This window comes from Nannospalax galili, unplaced genomic scaffold (genome assembly GCF_000622305.1).
Source record: "Nannospalax galili isolate Female #2095 unplaced genomic scaffold, S.galili_v1.0 scaffold115, whole genome shotgun sequence".
NCBI lineage: Eukaryota > Metazoa > Chordata > Mammalia > Rodentia > Spalacidae > Nannospalax > Nannospalax galili.
In genome coordinates, this window is record NW_008340588.1 from 7,676,232 (window position 1) to 7,692,241 (window position 16,010).

A 16,010-nucleotide genomic window follows, 5' to 3' on the forward strand; every position below is an offset into this window, starting at 1 on the left:
AGTTAGGCCCTTAAAGATAAACATAGAATTTTACCCCGAAGCTCATGGATTAAGTAGCATGAACATTATAAATAAGCAGGCCCTCTGTGGGTTACATGCAGGCATACACACATACATAAGGCATACAAGCTGAAGTAGATGACCTAGAACCCCCTTAAGTTCAACTGATTGAATTAATACATACAATAACTCATAGAACAATGCTTAGAAAGGAGCAATACATAGTTTTTTAAAAAATTTTTATAGTTGCTGTGGCAACTATCAGGTTCAGTTCTTAAATTCATCTATTTCTGACATAAGCAAAGTAAATTTAGTGCTCAGGATCACACACATACTTTAAACTCCCTTCACATAGCAGGTAATATCTAAGACTGAATGAGCAGTGCATTCATCAGGGAGTAAACTCAAGGCATGTGAAAGCTTTTATTAGATTTGTCAGTATCTTAGCATTTCTTCCTTGCTATGAAAAAGAATCAGAAAGGGCTACAGCCTTAAATGAAGATAGATCACAAAGTGATATAAGGTGATTAATGATTGGATAATGTGGGGTGATGCTGAGTTTCAGTGATCAATTAAAAAGATGAAATCAGTGAATGGGGATAGGCAAGAGCTGCTCAGCAGATTTAGGACCAAGGATGTGCATTTTAAATAGGTACAGGCTATTAATTTGATGCAGAATTCAGTGACAGAGAATAAAAGCCTTTTGATGAGTAGATGAATATTCTGTTTGTAACGGCAAGAAAACAATGGTATAGATAAAATAAGTTAGAAGTTCTGGTTCTGGAAGACACTAGGGGCTTGGATGCAAGTACACACTTAAGGATACAAGGTCTCCAAAGAAATCTTATACCTTTGCTTTTGGATTTCCACTTATCAGAACTTTGAGAAATATATTTTTATTGTTAAAAGAAGAGGCAATTCTTTGCTTAACACATCTCTGTGAAAAACCCAGACTTTAATCTCTGAAAATCCCAGGCCACAAGCTAAGAATAGGAAAGAGAGGTAGTGATTTGTAGGACAGGAGAATGTTTAAAATAGTTCTTAAAACTTTCTGAAGAGGAAAAATTAGCTGTGACAATAGTATTAAGTATTGCTCAGGAGTATGAACCTCAATTATTTTTTTGCATTTTTATTGAATTTTTGACATTTCCATACAATTTACTTTGATGACATTTATATCCCTGCTTCCATCCATACGGCCCCCCCCCAATTCAAAGTACTTTCTCTGTATAATAAAGCCTATAAAGTCTAACTTGAATCCCCAAATGTTCTCCAGTGTGGATTCATCCACTGGAGCTTGCATAGGACTTGTTCATGCTGTCTCCATTGCTGTGCGTTCATATGGATATCTGAACAGCTGTCTGGAAAACTCTGCTCCCCCCGCTCATGGTCATCCACCACCTCTGGCTCTTACATTCTTTTCACCTTCTCCTCTGCAGTGATTCCTGAGCCTTGAGCTCCAGAAGCTGACAGGCGTCCCACTCAGATATAAGCACTCTGTGGCCCCTTCCTCCTGGCACATTAGAAAGCCGTTAAGTTTCTGTGTCAATCACCATCTGCTTCATGAAGAAACTTCTCTAGTGAGAGTTGAAAGATGCATTAATCTTCAACAGTGGGTGAGCACCTGAACCAGCACCGTCCAGTTTGATCATCCCTCCTGGGACTGGGAGTTCATATTATGTGGGTGCCACAGTTACATCTCACAGGAGGGAACCACAGCTCCAGGTCACAGGAGAGGACTACAGCTTTATCTCACAGGAGACCTCAGCACTGGTCACTGGAAAGGACCACAGTTCCAGCTCACAGGAGAACCATAGCTCCAGATCACAGGAGAGGACCACAGCTTTATCTCACAAGAGGGGAACCACAGCTCCAGCTCACAGGAGAGGACCAGGACTCCAGCCCACAGGACAGGACACAGCTCCAGCTCACAGGTGGGGTCCAAAGCTCCAGTCCACAGGAGAGGAACCACAGCTCCCACTAACAGGAGAGGACCACAACTCCAGCCCACAGGAGGGGAACTTTGTAAAAATTATTTTTTTGTGCATGAGTGAGTGTACTGCTTGTATATGTTTAAGTGCATCCACATCATGCAATGTCTGCAGAGGTCAGAAGAGAGCAGGACACCCTAGCCATTTTTTCCTATGGGCCACACACCTCCTCCTTTCTCGGTTTCGATTTGCTGCCACATAGGGTTTGCCACTGGGGCATGGCTCCACCCCTCATCCCAGGGTGCCCTGTGTCTGGAGGAATGAGTCAGAGGAGTATTTTTCAGGCTACAGTCAGATCCGAGTTTGAAGGGCTCAGTCCTGTAAGATTGGCACTTTGTATACCAAGGGATACCTGGGTAAGTTGAAGCCCCTGGTGCTTCTATCCAACCATTTATAAATCAGAGGCTCTCACAAACCCCTCCTCAGTTTTGATAATTTGTTTATAAAACTTAGGAATTTACATTTAAATGACATAAGACAAGAACAGCCAGATGGAAGAGATGCAAATGGCAAGGTATTGGGGTAGAGGTGAGAAAGCACACTTCCACTCCCCATCTATGAGTCCTACCCTCCTAGGACCTTCATACATTCAGCAAACTGGATTCATCGTTTTTTTTTTTTTTTAATTAGAAGAAGCATTTCATTACAGCTTTAACATTCAGTAAAGTAACACATTCCAGATCAAGGATACATGTCTTTCAAAAGTGGCTGTAAATTTTTGGGTTCACAGTTGAATTAATTCATCACATCTTAAAGAGTTTCATGTAGTTTCATGTCCAGCCCACCTCAGGTGGCCACATTTTTAACTCTAAATACTTGGGCTTTCTGGTGAAACTCCTCCATCTTGAGGCTATGTAGGGAACCCTACCTAACTCAATTCACATGTGATCAAAGGGAGCTCAGTGTAAGTAGCAGGACAGTGAGTGCTATTATATAAGAAATTCTAACTTTTAGAAGGGCTGTGATAGGAAGTGTAAATACTCATGCAATGAACATAAAACTACTAAGTAACATAGCAACAAAGCAAGTCTTTTATTTTTGAATAACTGTCACTCAGGAAATACTGTTACACTGTAAAAATCACATTATGATTTAATCTTTTTAGGAGAAAGGTTTTCTAAGGAAATATTTGGAGCCTTTCACATTTATCAGATGCCTTTTCATTATTTTTTTCCAGTTTTGCAATTCTAGATCCAAACTGCATGGCCCGTTTTGGCAACAGAGCAGAGGCTGTAAGACCAAGTTCCACAGCTGCAAGACGTAAAATTAGCTTTTCACCAACTCCACGGGGTAAAGCCAAATTTGTCTTCTCCCAAACTGGCAGGGAATTTAGAAAAGAGACAACATTCTCATCCAGGAAAGGAAACCTAAAATTAATAATAATTAAAAAAAAATAATTTAAGTACTATACAAAAAGAAACGCTGCTAACGATTATTTACATAATTTAATGGCTAATTTAGCCACATTAAAAAGTATTTCAAAATGTGACAATATATACATTATAAAATAATCTAAGTCTAAATAAGTTGTCTATGGCATCAAGAAATAATTTCAAATGGTTTCACAAGGTATCTTTGAAGATGCTCTGACAATAAGGATGTCATTAGTTAAATAATCTAATCTGTCTCATCTTTATCATGTCTACAGGGATTGAACTTTAAGAGCATGAAAGCAATATAGAAAGGTTCCAAAATCTTGGGACTTATTACAATTAAACTGTTCAAGTAGCAAAAAATTGATAAATACACAGCAAATACTAAAGCCCTTTTGCTTTTTTACTTTCCTACAAAATTCTATGTTTTCTTATTTGGAGGGAGATTGTTTAATATTTTACCATTTCCTCTTTAACCTCCCATCAGTACTCAAAAATGCAATATAGTTAAACTGCATTCTTCATATGTAATTTTATGAGTATAGCATATAACATATTAATATGAGGCCTTTGTAATTAACTGCTTTCACTAGAAAGAAATAAATCTCCTCCTCTTACATCTTCTTGAGATAATGGATTAAATTTCCTTGTTCCTTTTCCTCAACCTTTGACCCTTTCTCTCTCACATTCTTCAAAGGGAGAGCAATTTATGTACTTTGCAGTATAGAATTAGTTATCTATTTATAATCATGGTTCAGTGGAAAAGGAAAAGCCCAAAGTCAAAGCAGGGGACTAATTCTCAGAGAGGGAGCTAGAGTATTATGATGTTCCAGTTCAGATGAGGCTGACTCACCCTCCTTGTTGACTGGGGAACGTTTTTTAACAAAGTACCACTTATTAATCGACTACTTTAAATAGAGTTCCACTCTTAAAGTTTTTTGAGATACAGTCTTACTATGTAGACTGGCCTCAAATCCAGGATCTACTGGACTCTGCCTGCAGTGTGAACTCCATGCTCAGCTGAGGAGCTCTAAGTACCTCCATATTATCATCATATGCTGTAGGCAAAAATAGAAACAAAATTAGAAAAGGATGTATTTATATATATGAAAGTTTCTTGATCTCTGTGAAAATTTTAGATAATTTTTAAAGCATGACTAAATTATGTTCACAAACATGCAACAGAGGCAAATCCACTACTGGGACCTCCATTCACATCAGTAGTATCACCACAGGCAGAAATACCCTCACAGGCAAAGCCAGGTTCTACAACATTGGAGAAAGCCAATGTGGGGTGAAACAAAACCCTTAAACTCCTTTCTCTTGGAAAAACACTATCTGTTTTACGTCTATAGACTTTTTCATTGTGGTCATAAAGGTAATCACTACTATATCATCTTAGGACATGACTGCAAAGATACTTCTTGAGAGCGGAAACAACTGCTCCCCTGGCTCGTCCAGCTTTCTTTGGACTGAGTGTCATGCTCTTGTTACTCACGGACCACTCTCCAAAGAAAAGAAACTTAGTCTTTGTAGTCTACTATTTTCACTAAAATAGCAGTTAAGTAATAAGGACTTACCTTGCTTCTTTCCCATGATCACCAATAACTCTGTCATCACGACCAAGGTTTCTGGAAGAAATTCGAGCCAGTTCCATTGCTATTTCCTTGTTCAATCCTTCTAGTCCACATGACTGAAAGCGGATGCGATGACGAGAATAACCTGCCAGCTGCTCATCTGCACCAATTCCAGTGAGAATTACCTACATTAAGTTGAAAGATCCATATGAAGACATAACATGGTACATGAAAGAAAGTAAAATTACCTTTTTTCCCCTGATAAAAGTCTAAAAACTGAATAACCCTAACATTTTGGGAGAAAAGTTATAGACAGTAGGGAAACTAAAGAAAAAAAAAAAAAGCCTAATTCTTACAAGACTAACACTGTATTATGAAAATGAAATGAAAATACACTACATTATTGCAACTTTCAACACCAAAACCATCAAGGGTTAAAATTAGGCCTCAGAAATTCTGGCGTATACCTTTGCACTGCTCTGGTAGGACTGTGCTTCATCCTGGGTCACTACACAACCGATTCCTCTAGAAGCAAACCAGACTGCACAACCAATGCTGTCATCCAAAACTGTGCCCAAGGGCTGAACTAAGTGGCGTATCTGAGTTCTTCTTATTTTCTGTAGTTCTTCAACAGAAACATTAATTTCAACAAAATTCCAAGTTCGAGAAGGGTTGAGAGATTGCAGCTCCTTTAATCCCGCTCTTCCTGTAATTCTATCTGGTACATTAGCATCAGGACTAGCATCAGCAGCAACACTCTTAGAGAAGTCTATGTCACAATGGTTTTGCTGTTTACTTCTTTCTTTACTGCAAACAGTTAGCCTGGTCTTTTCTTTATTCACAAAAGCCACATTTAGAAGATCAATTGGCTCAGCTAAAGGAATATGACGATCAGCAAGGGCTGCAATCACCATGGAATCAATGCCTCCAGAAAACAGGATTGCAACATATGCTTTCCTACTGCAGGTTTTCAAAACTTCATTTGGTTCCAGGGTTTCATCCCTAGCTAAATATAAGACGCGTCTTTTGACTGCAACACTCAGCACATCAATGAACTGCTGAACCACTTTTTTTGTGTGTCCATCTGTAAGAAAGACCTCAAGTGTCTCTCTTGTAGGTAGAATGCTAGAACTGTTTCTGCAGTGAGTTTCCAAAGAAGCTTGAGGCAACATCATATTTAAGGGAAGAACAGGTTTTTTGAGATATAGTTTGGCTTCACTTGTGACCACTGATACAAACGTTGGTACGTCTGCTGAAATCTGGGTCAGGTTATTAGCACATTCTTCAGTAACGTTCTCCTTACCAATATATTTCCAAGGATATAATTTTAAAACCACACATCTTGAAATAGCAGCAGAATTGAGATCAACTTGGAAAATCCCAGATGCTGGGACTTCCTGCCACTGATCTGCAACTCCAGATATTCGGGTGCCAACTGAAGAGAGGCAGAAACCCTTGTCCAGATTCCTAAAATGCCAGAGTAAGCTCCGGCGACCAAAGAAATCCCTACCAAACCATAAACAATGACTAGAGGCTTGATAATATATAAAAGACCAAGGACCTTGGACTTCTGAGAAGAGTGACAAAATATCAGACTCATTCTTACAAGCAGAAAGGTTATTAAATAGAACTTGAGTATCATTCTCCTCAGCTTCAACCTTTATCCCATTAAAAACTTCCCCATTCCATAGGAACACATTGCCTCTTTCATCTTCCACAGGCTGGACAGTCAAGGCACCTCTCAAATGAAGAACATGACCAGAAAATAAACACTGATAATTAACATCAGATTTTAACAACTGTTTGTCACTGTTGGGTCCCCGTCGTCTAAGACTGTATAGTAAATCTTCTTCTAAATCTTTACTGACATGCTCAACAGAAAAGCTTACAGAACAACAAATGCCGCACATCGTTAGGTGAAATCACGGTGACTATTTCTTGACTTTGGTCTTCTCTGAGTTTTCTATTTCTTGGTATTCTTTTCTTAGTTCATCTAATGTATCTACAGGAAGGAGTGAAAAAAAGTATTAAAGTACAAATTCATGGACTTACCGATTCAATTCCAGAGCAGCAGTTAGGATTACCTCTTCAGAGGAGGGAGTGTGAGAATGGGTGGAAATTGGCTAGGCAGTTTAGGGTAAAAAGACCCCAAAGAAAATTAGTTTCTTCTTAGTAAAAGCCAGAAATGCCCTTGGGCCTCCTGGCAGCTTTATCCTTGCCAGAGGCCAGAGATGCCAGAAGTTTTGGGGGGATCTGAACTCTAATCTGGTTCCTAAATGATTTTAGGGTTACCTCGAAGGGGGAATGTTAAGAATACAGGCCCATCACGGAAAAACTTCTGGTCGAGAGTATAATCTCTGGCCTAGGTCAGTTGCGTTGGGTCAATCATCTGGTCAAGGGACCACCCCTAGAAAGGGAGAGTCACCTTAAGTCATGCTAAATAGATATTCTTTTTAAAAAAAAATATTTTATTTATAGCTGGGTGTGGTGGCGCACGTCTTTAATCCCAGCACTCAGGAGGCAGAGGCAGGCAGATCTCTGTGAGTTCAAGGCCAGCCTGGTCTACATAGTGAGTTCCAGGACAGCTGGGGTTACAGAGAGAACCTGTCTCGAGAAGACAAAAAAAAAAAAAAAAAAAAAAAAAAAAATTGTTATTTTTATTTTTTATGTATATGCATGTATTGCCTGCAATGCCCGTGGAGGACAGAAGAGGCTGTTGGATCCCCTGGAACTGTTGTTACGGACAGTTGTTAGCTGCCATGTGGGTGCTGGGATTCAAACCCTGGTCTTCTGCAAGAACAGCCTGTGTTCTTAACTGCTAAGCCATCTCTCCAGCCCCAATAGTTATTCTTTTAATGAGATACTGTACTTTTCCTTTCTAGAATTCATGTTCCTTTGTGCAGTAGCTTATTAGGCCAAAGACATGCAGCTTTGGGAGTCTGCTTGCTTTTGTGAATTACTCAGAAAGGTCTAACTTCTTTTCTATCTCTTTTCTAAGCATGCCTTACCTAACATTTTGGGCTTCTTTCTTTCTTCATTCTTCTCTAAAGTCCCTTCCCCACCATGTGACTGCCTGCTACCACATGGTTGACCTCCATGCCAGTAACTCAATGCATGTTTTTTTTTTTTCCTTCTCTGTGCCATTCTCTCTGGGCAGCTGATGAGATTTACAGCTTGCCTGCCCTGGGGTGTTGTTCTTTTAAACTAATAAAAAGTGTCCTTTAGCTTCAAAAAATAAAATAAAATAAAATTCATGGACCTTTACCTATTAATTCATAGTACAAAACAGGCTATATGCCAAGATTAAACTCTATGAATATATGTACTGTTCTAATGTTAATGAGTTACTGACAGAAAATGCTGATATTTTTTATAATAGTTTCTTTATACCCAGAGCTTATTTTGGTCCAAGTGCTGGGCAAAGCACTTTATATATATATTATCTTTAAATCCCTCAAGACCTTGGAGGCTCAAAGTATTCCTCCAAAGTCACAAAATGGTATAACGATTTTTTCCTAATTCTGTCAAGCTCTTAAGAATGTACCTAGCTTAATAACTACTACTAACAGATTTTATGGGTTTCCAAAACATATACTTTTATTTATTCTTTGAGAATTTCATACACACACACACACACACACACACACACATACACACACGTATTTTGTTCATGTCTGCCTCCTACTCTGCTGCTCCAACTCCTCACAGATACACCCTCTTCCCCTAATCTCCCTCCCATTCCCTAGAGCAATCTACCCTGAAAAGTGACTCTTTTTCCCCTAGCAGTCGTCAACTGCCATCAAGCTCTGCTTCATATTACTGCAATTCTTGCCTTCATTAAAGAAGCATCTTTTTACAGTGGATGGCACTTAATATGGAGACTTACAATTGGTCAAAGTGCAGAGAATAAGTGACTGTGAAGTTCTCAGCCCTAAATGGGACACCTGTATCAGATCCCATCCCTTCAAGGCTCAGAGATCACAAAAGAAGAGGGGAGCAGTGGAAAGATTATAAGTACTAGAAGCTTGGGAAGACTGCTACAAACAGTGTCTTCTGGACATGACAAGGACATTATATTCATGAACACACAGCAGCTGCGGCTGCTTGCACAAGACCTATACAGGTTCAAGCCAGTCAAAATTCCAGCATGAATGGGAATAGGGGATAGGCTCATGAAACCCAAGCTAAGGAGGAGGTTGGGTATTTTTTTGTTTGTTTTTTGTTTTTGCTGCTGTTGCTGTTTTTTTAACTGTAGACATTTTTGGGGAAGGTTAACTGGAAACGAATCACTGGACTAACCTTTATATGTATTTACATATTCAGATTTAGTTTAACTGAGGTACCTTGTGAATTTCCACAGAAAGCCTACAAAAAGTTTTCTTACCATTCAATATAGAATATTAAAAGAAAACCAAAACAACCAACTTACTTTTGCTTTCAGAAAGCATTTCTGCTCGATCTGCAAGAAAGAATATGTTGCTGTTCTGTTGCTGCCTGTACACTTTCTGCAAAAGAAAGTTATAGCACCAGGATTTGATCTACATCGTGATGTTGAAACCGAATCCTATCATCACTTTTTCTTGGAAGTTCAGGAATATGCTCAATACAATAATTTATCAAATACAAAGAAACAGATACAAAGTCATTTATTACTGTTAACAGCCAGAAATTGTTATTTGTACTGAGGTTAAATTTTTTTTTTCTGCATATGATATACCATTTTACTTTCAGCAACAAAGGCTCCTATCATACGACAGTTTATAATATACTTTTATAAATGAGTAACACATAGAAACATCTTTTTCTTATGAATGAGGGCTCTTTTACAATACTGTTGTATGGGTACAACACACCACATTTATTTTCTGTCTTCAGGCTTTAGACATTTAATGTATCACCAGCTCTTCACCATTAAAAATGTTAGAATGAATATTTTCCAAGGAAGCTTTTGTGCATTTCACAATTTTCTTAAGAACCAATTATTATAAAAGAACTCCAAGGTCAATCTGCTCTCTAGAAAATTTGTATCAATTTGCCTTAATTTCTAATATTCTGCAAGTGACGATATAAAACTCTGAAACATCAGTTATCAGATTTTTAAAATGCTTTAAAGAACTGACAATCATTTCTTCCTGTATTTAAGATGTAGTTTTTCACAGTAAACTACAGATGAAGCAACAGCTTTATTATGAATACACTGATGAAAATGGCATCAAACAGGGTAAGCATTCAGACGATTACCAAATATTTTCTATGAAAGGAAGTAATTCTTTTTGATTGAAATATGATAGGGAAACGATTATCTTCAACTTTGGGATTTATTGACATACACAGTAAACAAATGAAAATAACCAAAGTAAAGCACTTACTTTTTAAATTAAGATGTTAGAATTTTGTAGTATAAATGATATAATTCATAACTTTCATATTAGTTAATATTTAGTTAATATAGTTAATTAGTTAATATGGATAACTAAACCTCCCCACATACTACTCAGAATTCCTTTGGTAACTTACCCGACTCTTCTTCAGGTTAGACAGTTCATCCACAATAATTTTTTGTTCTTTAATCTAATAAAATAAAGAAAAACTTAAAGTAGAAGTTGCTTAAAGCAGAAGTATGTTCAGCGAGGACCTTGTAAGTGACTGCTTTAGAATAAGAGATGGGCTGGGGCTCTCGTACACTCAGTGAATACTCTGACTACACTCTTTTCGACAGCAATCTGTGTGGGGACATTGGCAGGGGGAAGATGGAGAAGGATTTAGACTGCCAAGTGCCAGTTGCTACATGAGTCACACCTTTTACTAAAAAGACACTTTCTATCAAAATTAATACCAGTCCTTCAATTAATTTTAGAAATTTGTGGTATAGATTAAAAAGAAATGCAATGAAGGTAGGCTTTTCCCCCTCAATTACCAGTGCTTTTCATGATGTGTGTACTAGATCATATAGCCTAACATTTAAAGAAAACAAAAGACACTGGAATGGTGAAACACTTCGGATCTTTATAATTCTTTTTTGTATACTGAAGACTATGCATATGAGGCACTGTTAAACAAAGCCTCATTTTTGACCATTAGGAAAAAGCCAAACTAAGTGAAAACTTTAAGCACTCACACATTACCCAGCAGTATCAAGTGGCCTGCTATGGCATTAACGGAACATTTTGAAAACTCACACCCATCCCTCTGACGGTGCACACTATGTTTCTCTCCACTCTGGCCAGAGGTGTAATAATGAACTACAAGCCCAAACATGCACAACCCTCTTGAGATTCAGTGTCTACTGTACAGTACTTTCCTGTTCATTTGAAAAATGGCATCCCACTTTAGTTGACACCAAAAGAAAACTGTAACACCGGGCGATTAAACCCACTTGCTCAAGATGTCACTAATAGTTTGGAACAGAAACAATGCAGAATTTGGAATATTTAATACCTGAAAAGCTATACCTACCTCTTCCCTATTAAAGGTTCTGTCTGTTACCGGCAGTTAAGAGTAATGTTATAAACCAGGCATGGTGATGCGCCCCAGTAATCCCTGCACTTGGGAAGGTAGAGAGGTAGGAGGACCAGGAACGCAAAGGTTTTCCTCCCCTGCACAGACTGCTTGAGCCCAGCCTGGGCTGCAAAAAACTGCCCCCAAAAAGCAAGATTAGCGTTATACTGGAGCCCTTCTTCCTTTTGTGGGTGGAGGAGCGACAACCACGTGCACGTTCTGATTTTAGAGCCACTGGAGATTGAGAATAGATGAGAAGGTAACAAGCACTTGAGGAGACCTTTTGGTTAAAAAGCCTTTTCTCCACCAGCACTCAGGAGGTAGAGGCAGGAGGATATCTGAGCAGAGACCAGCCGGGTCTACACAGTGAGTTCCAGGCCAGCCAAGGAATCGTAGAAAAAAGCAGCAGCAGCCTTTGCATGGGTCGGGATAGCCAATGACGGTGGCAAGTAAGAATGCGACCATACACGGAGATAAAGGGACAAATTATAAAAAACTCCGGCGATGTTCGTGATGGTCATCAAGGATGGCGCTCTGGCTGCTGGCATGGCTAACGGGATGAAGTAAATCCACAGGGCAACAGATTTGAGGGGTGGGCGGCTGGAAAAGTAAAGGGGAAACACGAACCAAAACCTCCGCCTAAACGAATTCTCTGGATTAAGCCGCTGTCAAGTGCTACAAATGACGTGAGAAAACGCCCGGGCGAGCAGCGGCCATACCACGCCCCAGGCTGCCGCCTACCGCCGTCCCCGGGGTGCACTGCCCCCGACCCGAGGGCGCTCTCGCGGCGACCCACGCGCACCTTGCTGCCAAGGTCGTCCTTGTGTGCCGTGGAGAGGTCGGTGGAGAGCGGCGCGGGGCTGGGGTCCGACTGCGACCCACGGCCGGGCATCTCCACGGCGCCGTGCTACGCTACGCACTTACTAAGCACACCGAAGACGGAAACCAGCAGCGCCGGGGCCAGTGAGCCCACCCCTTCCGGCAACTCTGACCATTGGGGTCTGTATGTTTACGCCTGCGCAGCGGAGTCTGGCATTGGAGTAGTTCTGCGCATGAGCAAACCTGCTTCTTGCGGAGGCGCCCAAGATCCTGGTTGCGGAATCCGAGGAGGTCCCGTGGCTTCCCCTAGCGGATCAGAGGTATAAATACATTTTTGACCTCCTCCCTCACACCCAAGTAAACTACAGTTATGTGCGCCTCCTAGTGGTAAATGTAAATAGTAGAGAAGTAAAAATAAGTAAAGATAGCAAACTCAGGAATGGATTTCAGATACACAGTGTTGGCAACAGAGCTGTACAGAGTAGGTCAAGTTTTTGTCAACTTGTAGTTAGGTGTGCTAGATGAAATATAGTTTCGTATGAATTTGAATATGAATTTCAGATTTTTAAAATTATATGTTCCAGCCGGGCGTGGTGGCGCACGCCTTTAATCCCAGCATTCGGGAGGCAGAGGCAGGCGGATTTCTGTGAGTTCAAGGCCAGCCTGGTCTACATAGTTCCAGGACAGCTGGAACTACAGGGAGACCCTGTCTCAAAAAGACCAAAAAAAATTATATGTTCCATGAAATATCTCAGCCTGTGGGGTATGGAGGGGAAGATAAAGTTCGGGAATAGGCAAAAGAGATTAATAAATGTTCTTTCAATTCTCTTCTAACCCTGACTTCCTATTGATTGGGCTGTTCTACAACCCAACTTTGGCAAGGTTTAACTGTAGAAGAGGGCAGCAGAAATTAACTTGTAAAGATAAAAATAGTTTGTTTGATAAACTCGATACTTTCACAGGTTATAATTTCTTGTTCTGTAAAGTCATTAATCAGTAGTGTGCCTAACCTTATGAACTTGGCATTTCTTTATTAATATACTTCATAGCTTCTGGATGTTCTTTGAACTGATTTTAACATCTTACTGGTTCCTTTGTTAGTTGACTAAAACTTTGACATATATTGAAGATGCACAGGTGGACTCTAATGGAGCCAACCTGTATGGCAGAAGAAATGTACGTCAGGGGTTAAACCTGTGTTTGCCTCTTACTAATGTTTAGAGCAAATCTGAAGTGGTTATAGAACTAAAGTCACTTTAAATTTTTTTATTTTCACTTACTTTGAAAAACTTTATTTTTGTTTCTGATTTCTGCATTCCTAATAAGTTATTTCACATAGGAAGCTGTGATAATTGGGAGTTTGGTTTTATAATCTAATTATGTGATATCATGGGATGATAGACAGCTAGTCTCTTTTAGAAGAGATATGGCAAAGAATCCAGATTTTTTGTCTTTTTGCATGTCTTTTGTGAGCTTAAATTAACTTTATGTCCACCAGAACAGAGCAGCTACTTGAGATATGGGCTCCTCAGTTTGTGTATTTCTGTTTACTTTCAACTTGAGACTGAGATTGTGGACTGAAGCAATGAGCTTTCTATGTGTTTGTATGCCTAAAATTTAGAATCCAGTTTATATCTCACTGTGTGATTGTAAAATAATTTCCTACTTCTAGTGCATATTAATGATCCATTTTTAAAACTTTTATTAATTAAATTTATACTTGGACATTTCTGCACATGTACACAATGCATATCGACCATTGCTACCCAATACCTCCCACCACCCTATCTACTCCTTCAAATCTACTCCCACAAATCTCTGTCTCGTGTTCATGTCTATTCATTCTGTTTTGTGACCCACTGAGATTAACTAGGAGCATCTGTGTGACAATGGCACATAATTAAGGACAGTGATCGACTCTCTCTCAGAATTTATCAATAACCAGTAGTTCAGAGGTAAAGGATAAGGCCCTGTGAACCCCTCTTATTTCCTTTACTGTTTGTTGATAGGACTAGTCCTGTGTGGGCCCAGTTCAGGTAACTACAGTTCTTATGAGTTACTAATTGTAATGGTTGTAGAGAATGGCATTTCACATCCCTTTGTGGTATCTTTTGGCTCTTACATACTTCCAGCCCCCTCTCTTGAAATGTTTCTTGAGCCTTAGAACGGTGGTATGAGTGGCTTATTGAGGGATGGGCTCATATGCATCACTTATTCTCTGCATCTTGGGTAACCACGAATCTCTGCATTCACCACTATTCATTGTAAGGAGAGGCTTTTCTGAATAAGGCTGGGAGCCACTTTTGTCTATGGGTATAAGCACATGTATTTAGAAGGCAGTTTGCTACGATGTCAGTTTGGTTAACTATCAGTAATAAGCTCCCTGCATGAGCATACTACTTCCCCAGACCTGAACTGTTAAACTGTTAGCTGAGTACCAATCATGAGTTCTCCCCCTCTGTGGAGTAGGCCTCCAATCCAATCAGAGGGCAATTGGTTACCCCCTCAATAGTCAATCTGCTATTGCTCAGGCAGGCATATCTTACCCTTTATATGGTTTCTTTATAATTCATTTATCCCAATTAATCTTTCCCACATCTGAACCCTCGTCTTCCCAGGTTTACCCATTTCTTTTTCTGATTAAACCTTTGGTCCTTAGAATTCCCTCTCTTTACTTTTACCTATATTCTACTATGCCCTCTCCCTTAAGTAAACACCTCCCTCTCCTTACTTGTTTTCTGGCTTGCACAGATACTATTTATTTATTTATTTATTTATTTATTGAAACAGTAACCTACTCCGGAGCTTGTTTATTTATTTATTTATTTATTTATTTTTGAGACAGTTTAGGCTGGCCCACACTGTCCTCAAACTTGCTATCTGATTAGCAGAGCCTGAAATTTTAATTGCTGATCTTCTTACCTCTGCTTCCAAAATGGCTTCTATTCTGACTTTATAGCTCTATAGATAAGTAAACTACTATATAAGTCCACATTTTTAATTGCACAATTTTTAATTTTTAAATGTACTAGACTTTTAGGGGAAAAAGCCTTCTTACAAAACAACTGATTCAGAAATGTTTCACGAATCCAGTTTATGTAATTGTGGTGAATCTTTGGAAAAATGAGTTTTAATTAATAATTTTGACTTAATAAAGAAAAGGTAGGGCTGCAGAGATGACTCAGCAGTTAAGAGCACTGACTGCTCTTGCAGAGGACATGGTTCAGTGCCCAGCACTCATATAGTGGCTAACAACCATCTGTAACTCCAGTTATCAGGAATATGATGCCTACCTACTTCTTTTTAGGCATTGCATGCAAAACACTCATACACATAAACATAATTAATTTTTAAAAATTTAATAACCACGTGATTAGAAGAAGCATTTCATTACAGCTTTAACATATTCAGTAACACACTCCAGAGCAAGCATACATCTCTTTCAAAAGTGGCCATAAATATTTAGGTTAACAGTTGAATTAATACAGTTATACAATATTGAACTCAGTATAAACCCTGTAAGATATAAATTGAATGAGTTTTTACCCTTTAAAGAAGATCTCCATTTCATTTTAAAATATGCTTTTCCCCACATTTTTAATATTATTATTATTTATTTAGAAGAAGCATATTATTACAGCTTTAATATGCCCAATAACAGTTTCCAGAGCGAAGATACAGCTCTTTCAAAGTGGCTATACAATTTTTAGGTTCGCTGTTGAATTAATACAGTTATACAATATTGAACTCAG

At 39.1% G+C, this 16,010-nt stretch overlaps 2 protein-coding genes across 3 annotated transcripts; both read right to left on the bottom strand.

The window, feature by feature from the left end:
- Positions 1-2,721: 2,721 nt before the first annotated feature.
- Positions 2,722-10,514, bottom strand: Asnsd1 (asparagine synthetase domain containing 1). Of its 2 annotated transcripts, XM_029564758.1 has the most exons (5): positions 10,459-10,514; positions 9,371-9,446; positions 6,831-6,943; positions 4,945-5,126; positions 2,722-3,358 (listed from the first exon to the last, which is right to left on the bottom strand). In XM_029564758.1, the coding sequence occupies exons 3-5, from the start codon at positions 6,849-6,851 to the stop codon at positions 3,109-3,111; spliced, it is 453 nt and encodes a 150-aa protein (XP_029420618.1). In that variant the 5' UTR covers positions 6,852-6,943; positions 9,371-9,446; positions 10,459-10,514; the 3' UTR covers positions 2,722-3,108. The 2 variants fall into 2 exon arrangements, with proteins under 2 accessions (XP_029420618.1, XP_029420617.1); XM_029564757.1 differs by lacking the exons at positions 9,371-9,446; positions 10,459-10,514 and having other exon boundaries at positions 5,409-6,889.
- Positions 6,583-12,409, bottom strand: Asdurf (ASNSD1 upstream reading frame). Its single transcript, XM_029564759.1, has 4 exons — positions 12,242-12,409; positions 10,459-10,512; positions 9,371-9,446; positions 6,583-6,943 (listed from the first exon to the last, which is right to left on the bottom strand). Exons 1-4 carry the CDS (start codon positions 12,329-12,331, stop codon positions 6,873-6,875), a joined length of 291 nt encoding a protein of 96 aa, XP_029420619.1. The 5' UTR covers positions 12,332-12,409; the 3' UTR covers positions 6,583-6,872.
- Positions 12,410-16,010: the final 3,601 nt, after the last annotated feature.

Excerpts from the sequence above, each read along its gene's own strand:
- Asdurf (XM_029564759.1), bottom strand. The coding sequence starts at position 12,331 with ATGCCCGGCCGTGGGTCGCAGTCGGACCCCAGCCCCGCGCCGCTCTCC. Across the intron at positions 10,513-12,241 it reads AGGACGACCTTGGCAGCAAG|ATTAAAGAACAAAAAATTAT; the intron begins GTGCGCGTGGGT and ends TTATTTTATTAG. Across the intron at positions 6,944-9,370 it reads AATGCTTTCTGAAAGCAAAA|ATACATTAGATGAACTAAGA; the intron begins GTAAGTTGGTTG and ends TCCTTCCTGTAG.
- Asnsd1 (XM_029564757.1), bottom strand. The coding sequence starts at position 6,851 with ATGTGCGGCATTTGTTGTTCTGTAAGCTTTTCTGTTGAGCATGTCAGT. Across the intron at positions 5,127-5,408 it reads CCTACCAGAGCAGTGCAAAG|GTAATTCTCACTGGAATTGG; the intron begins GTATACGCCAGA and ends AACTTAATGTAG. Across the intron at positions 3,359-4,944 it reads GATCATGGGAAAGAAGCAAG|GTTTCCTTTCCTGGATGAGA; the intron begins GTAAGTCCTTAT and ends TATTAATTTTAG.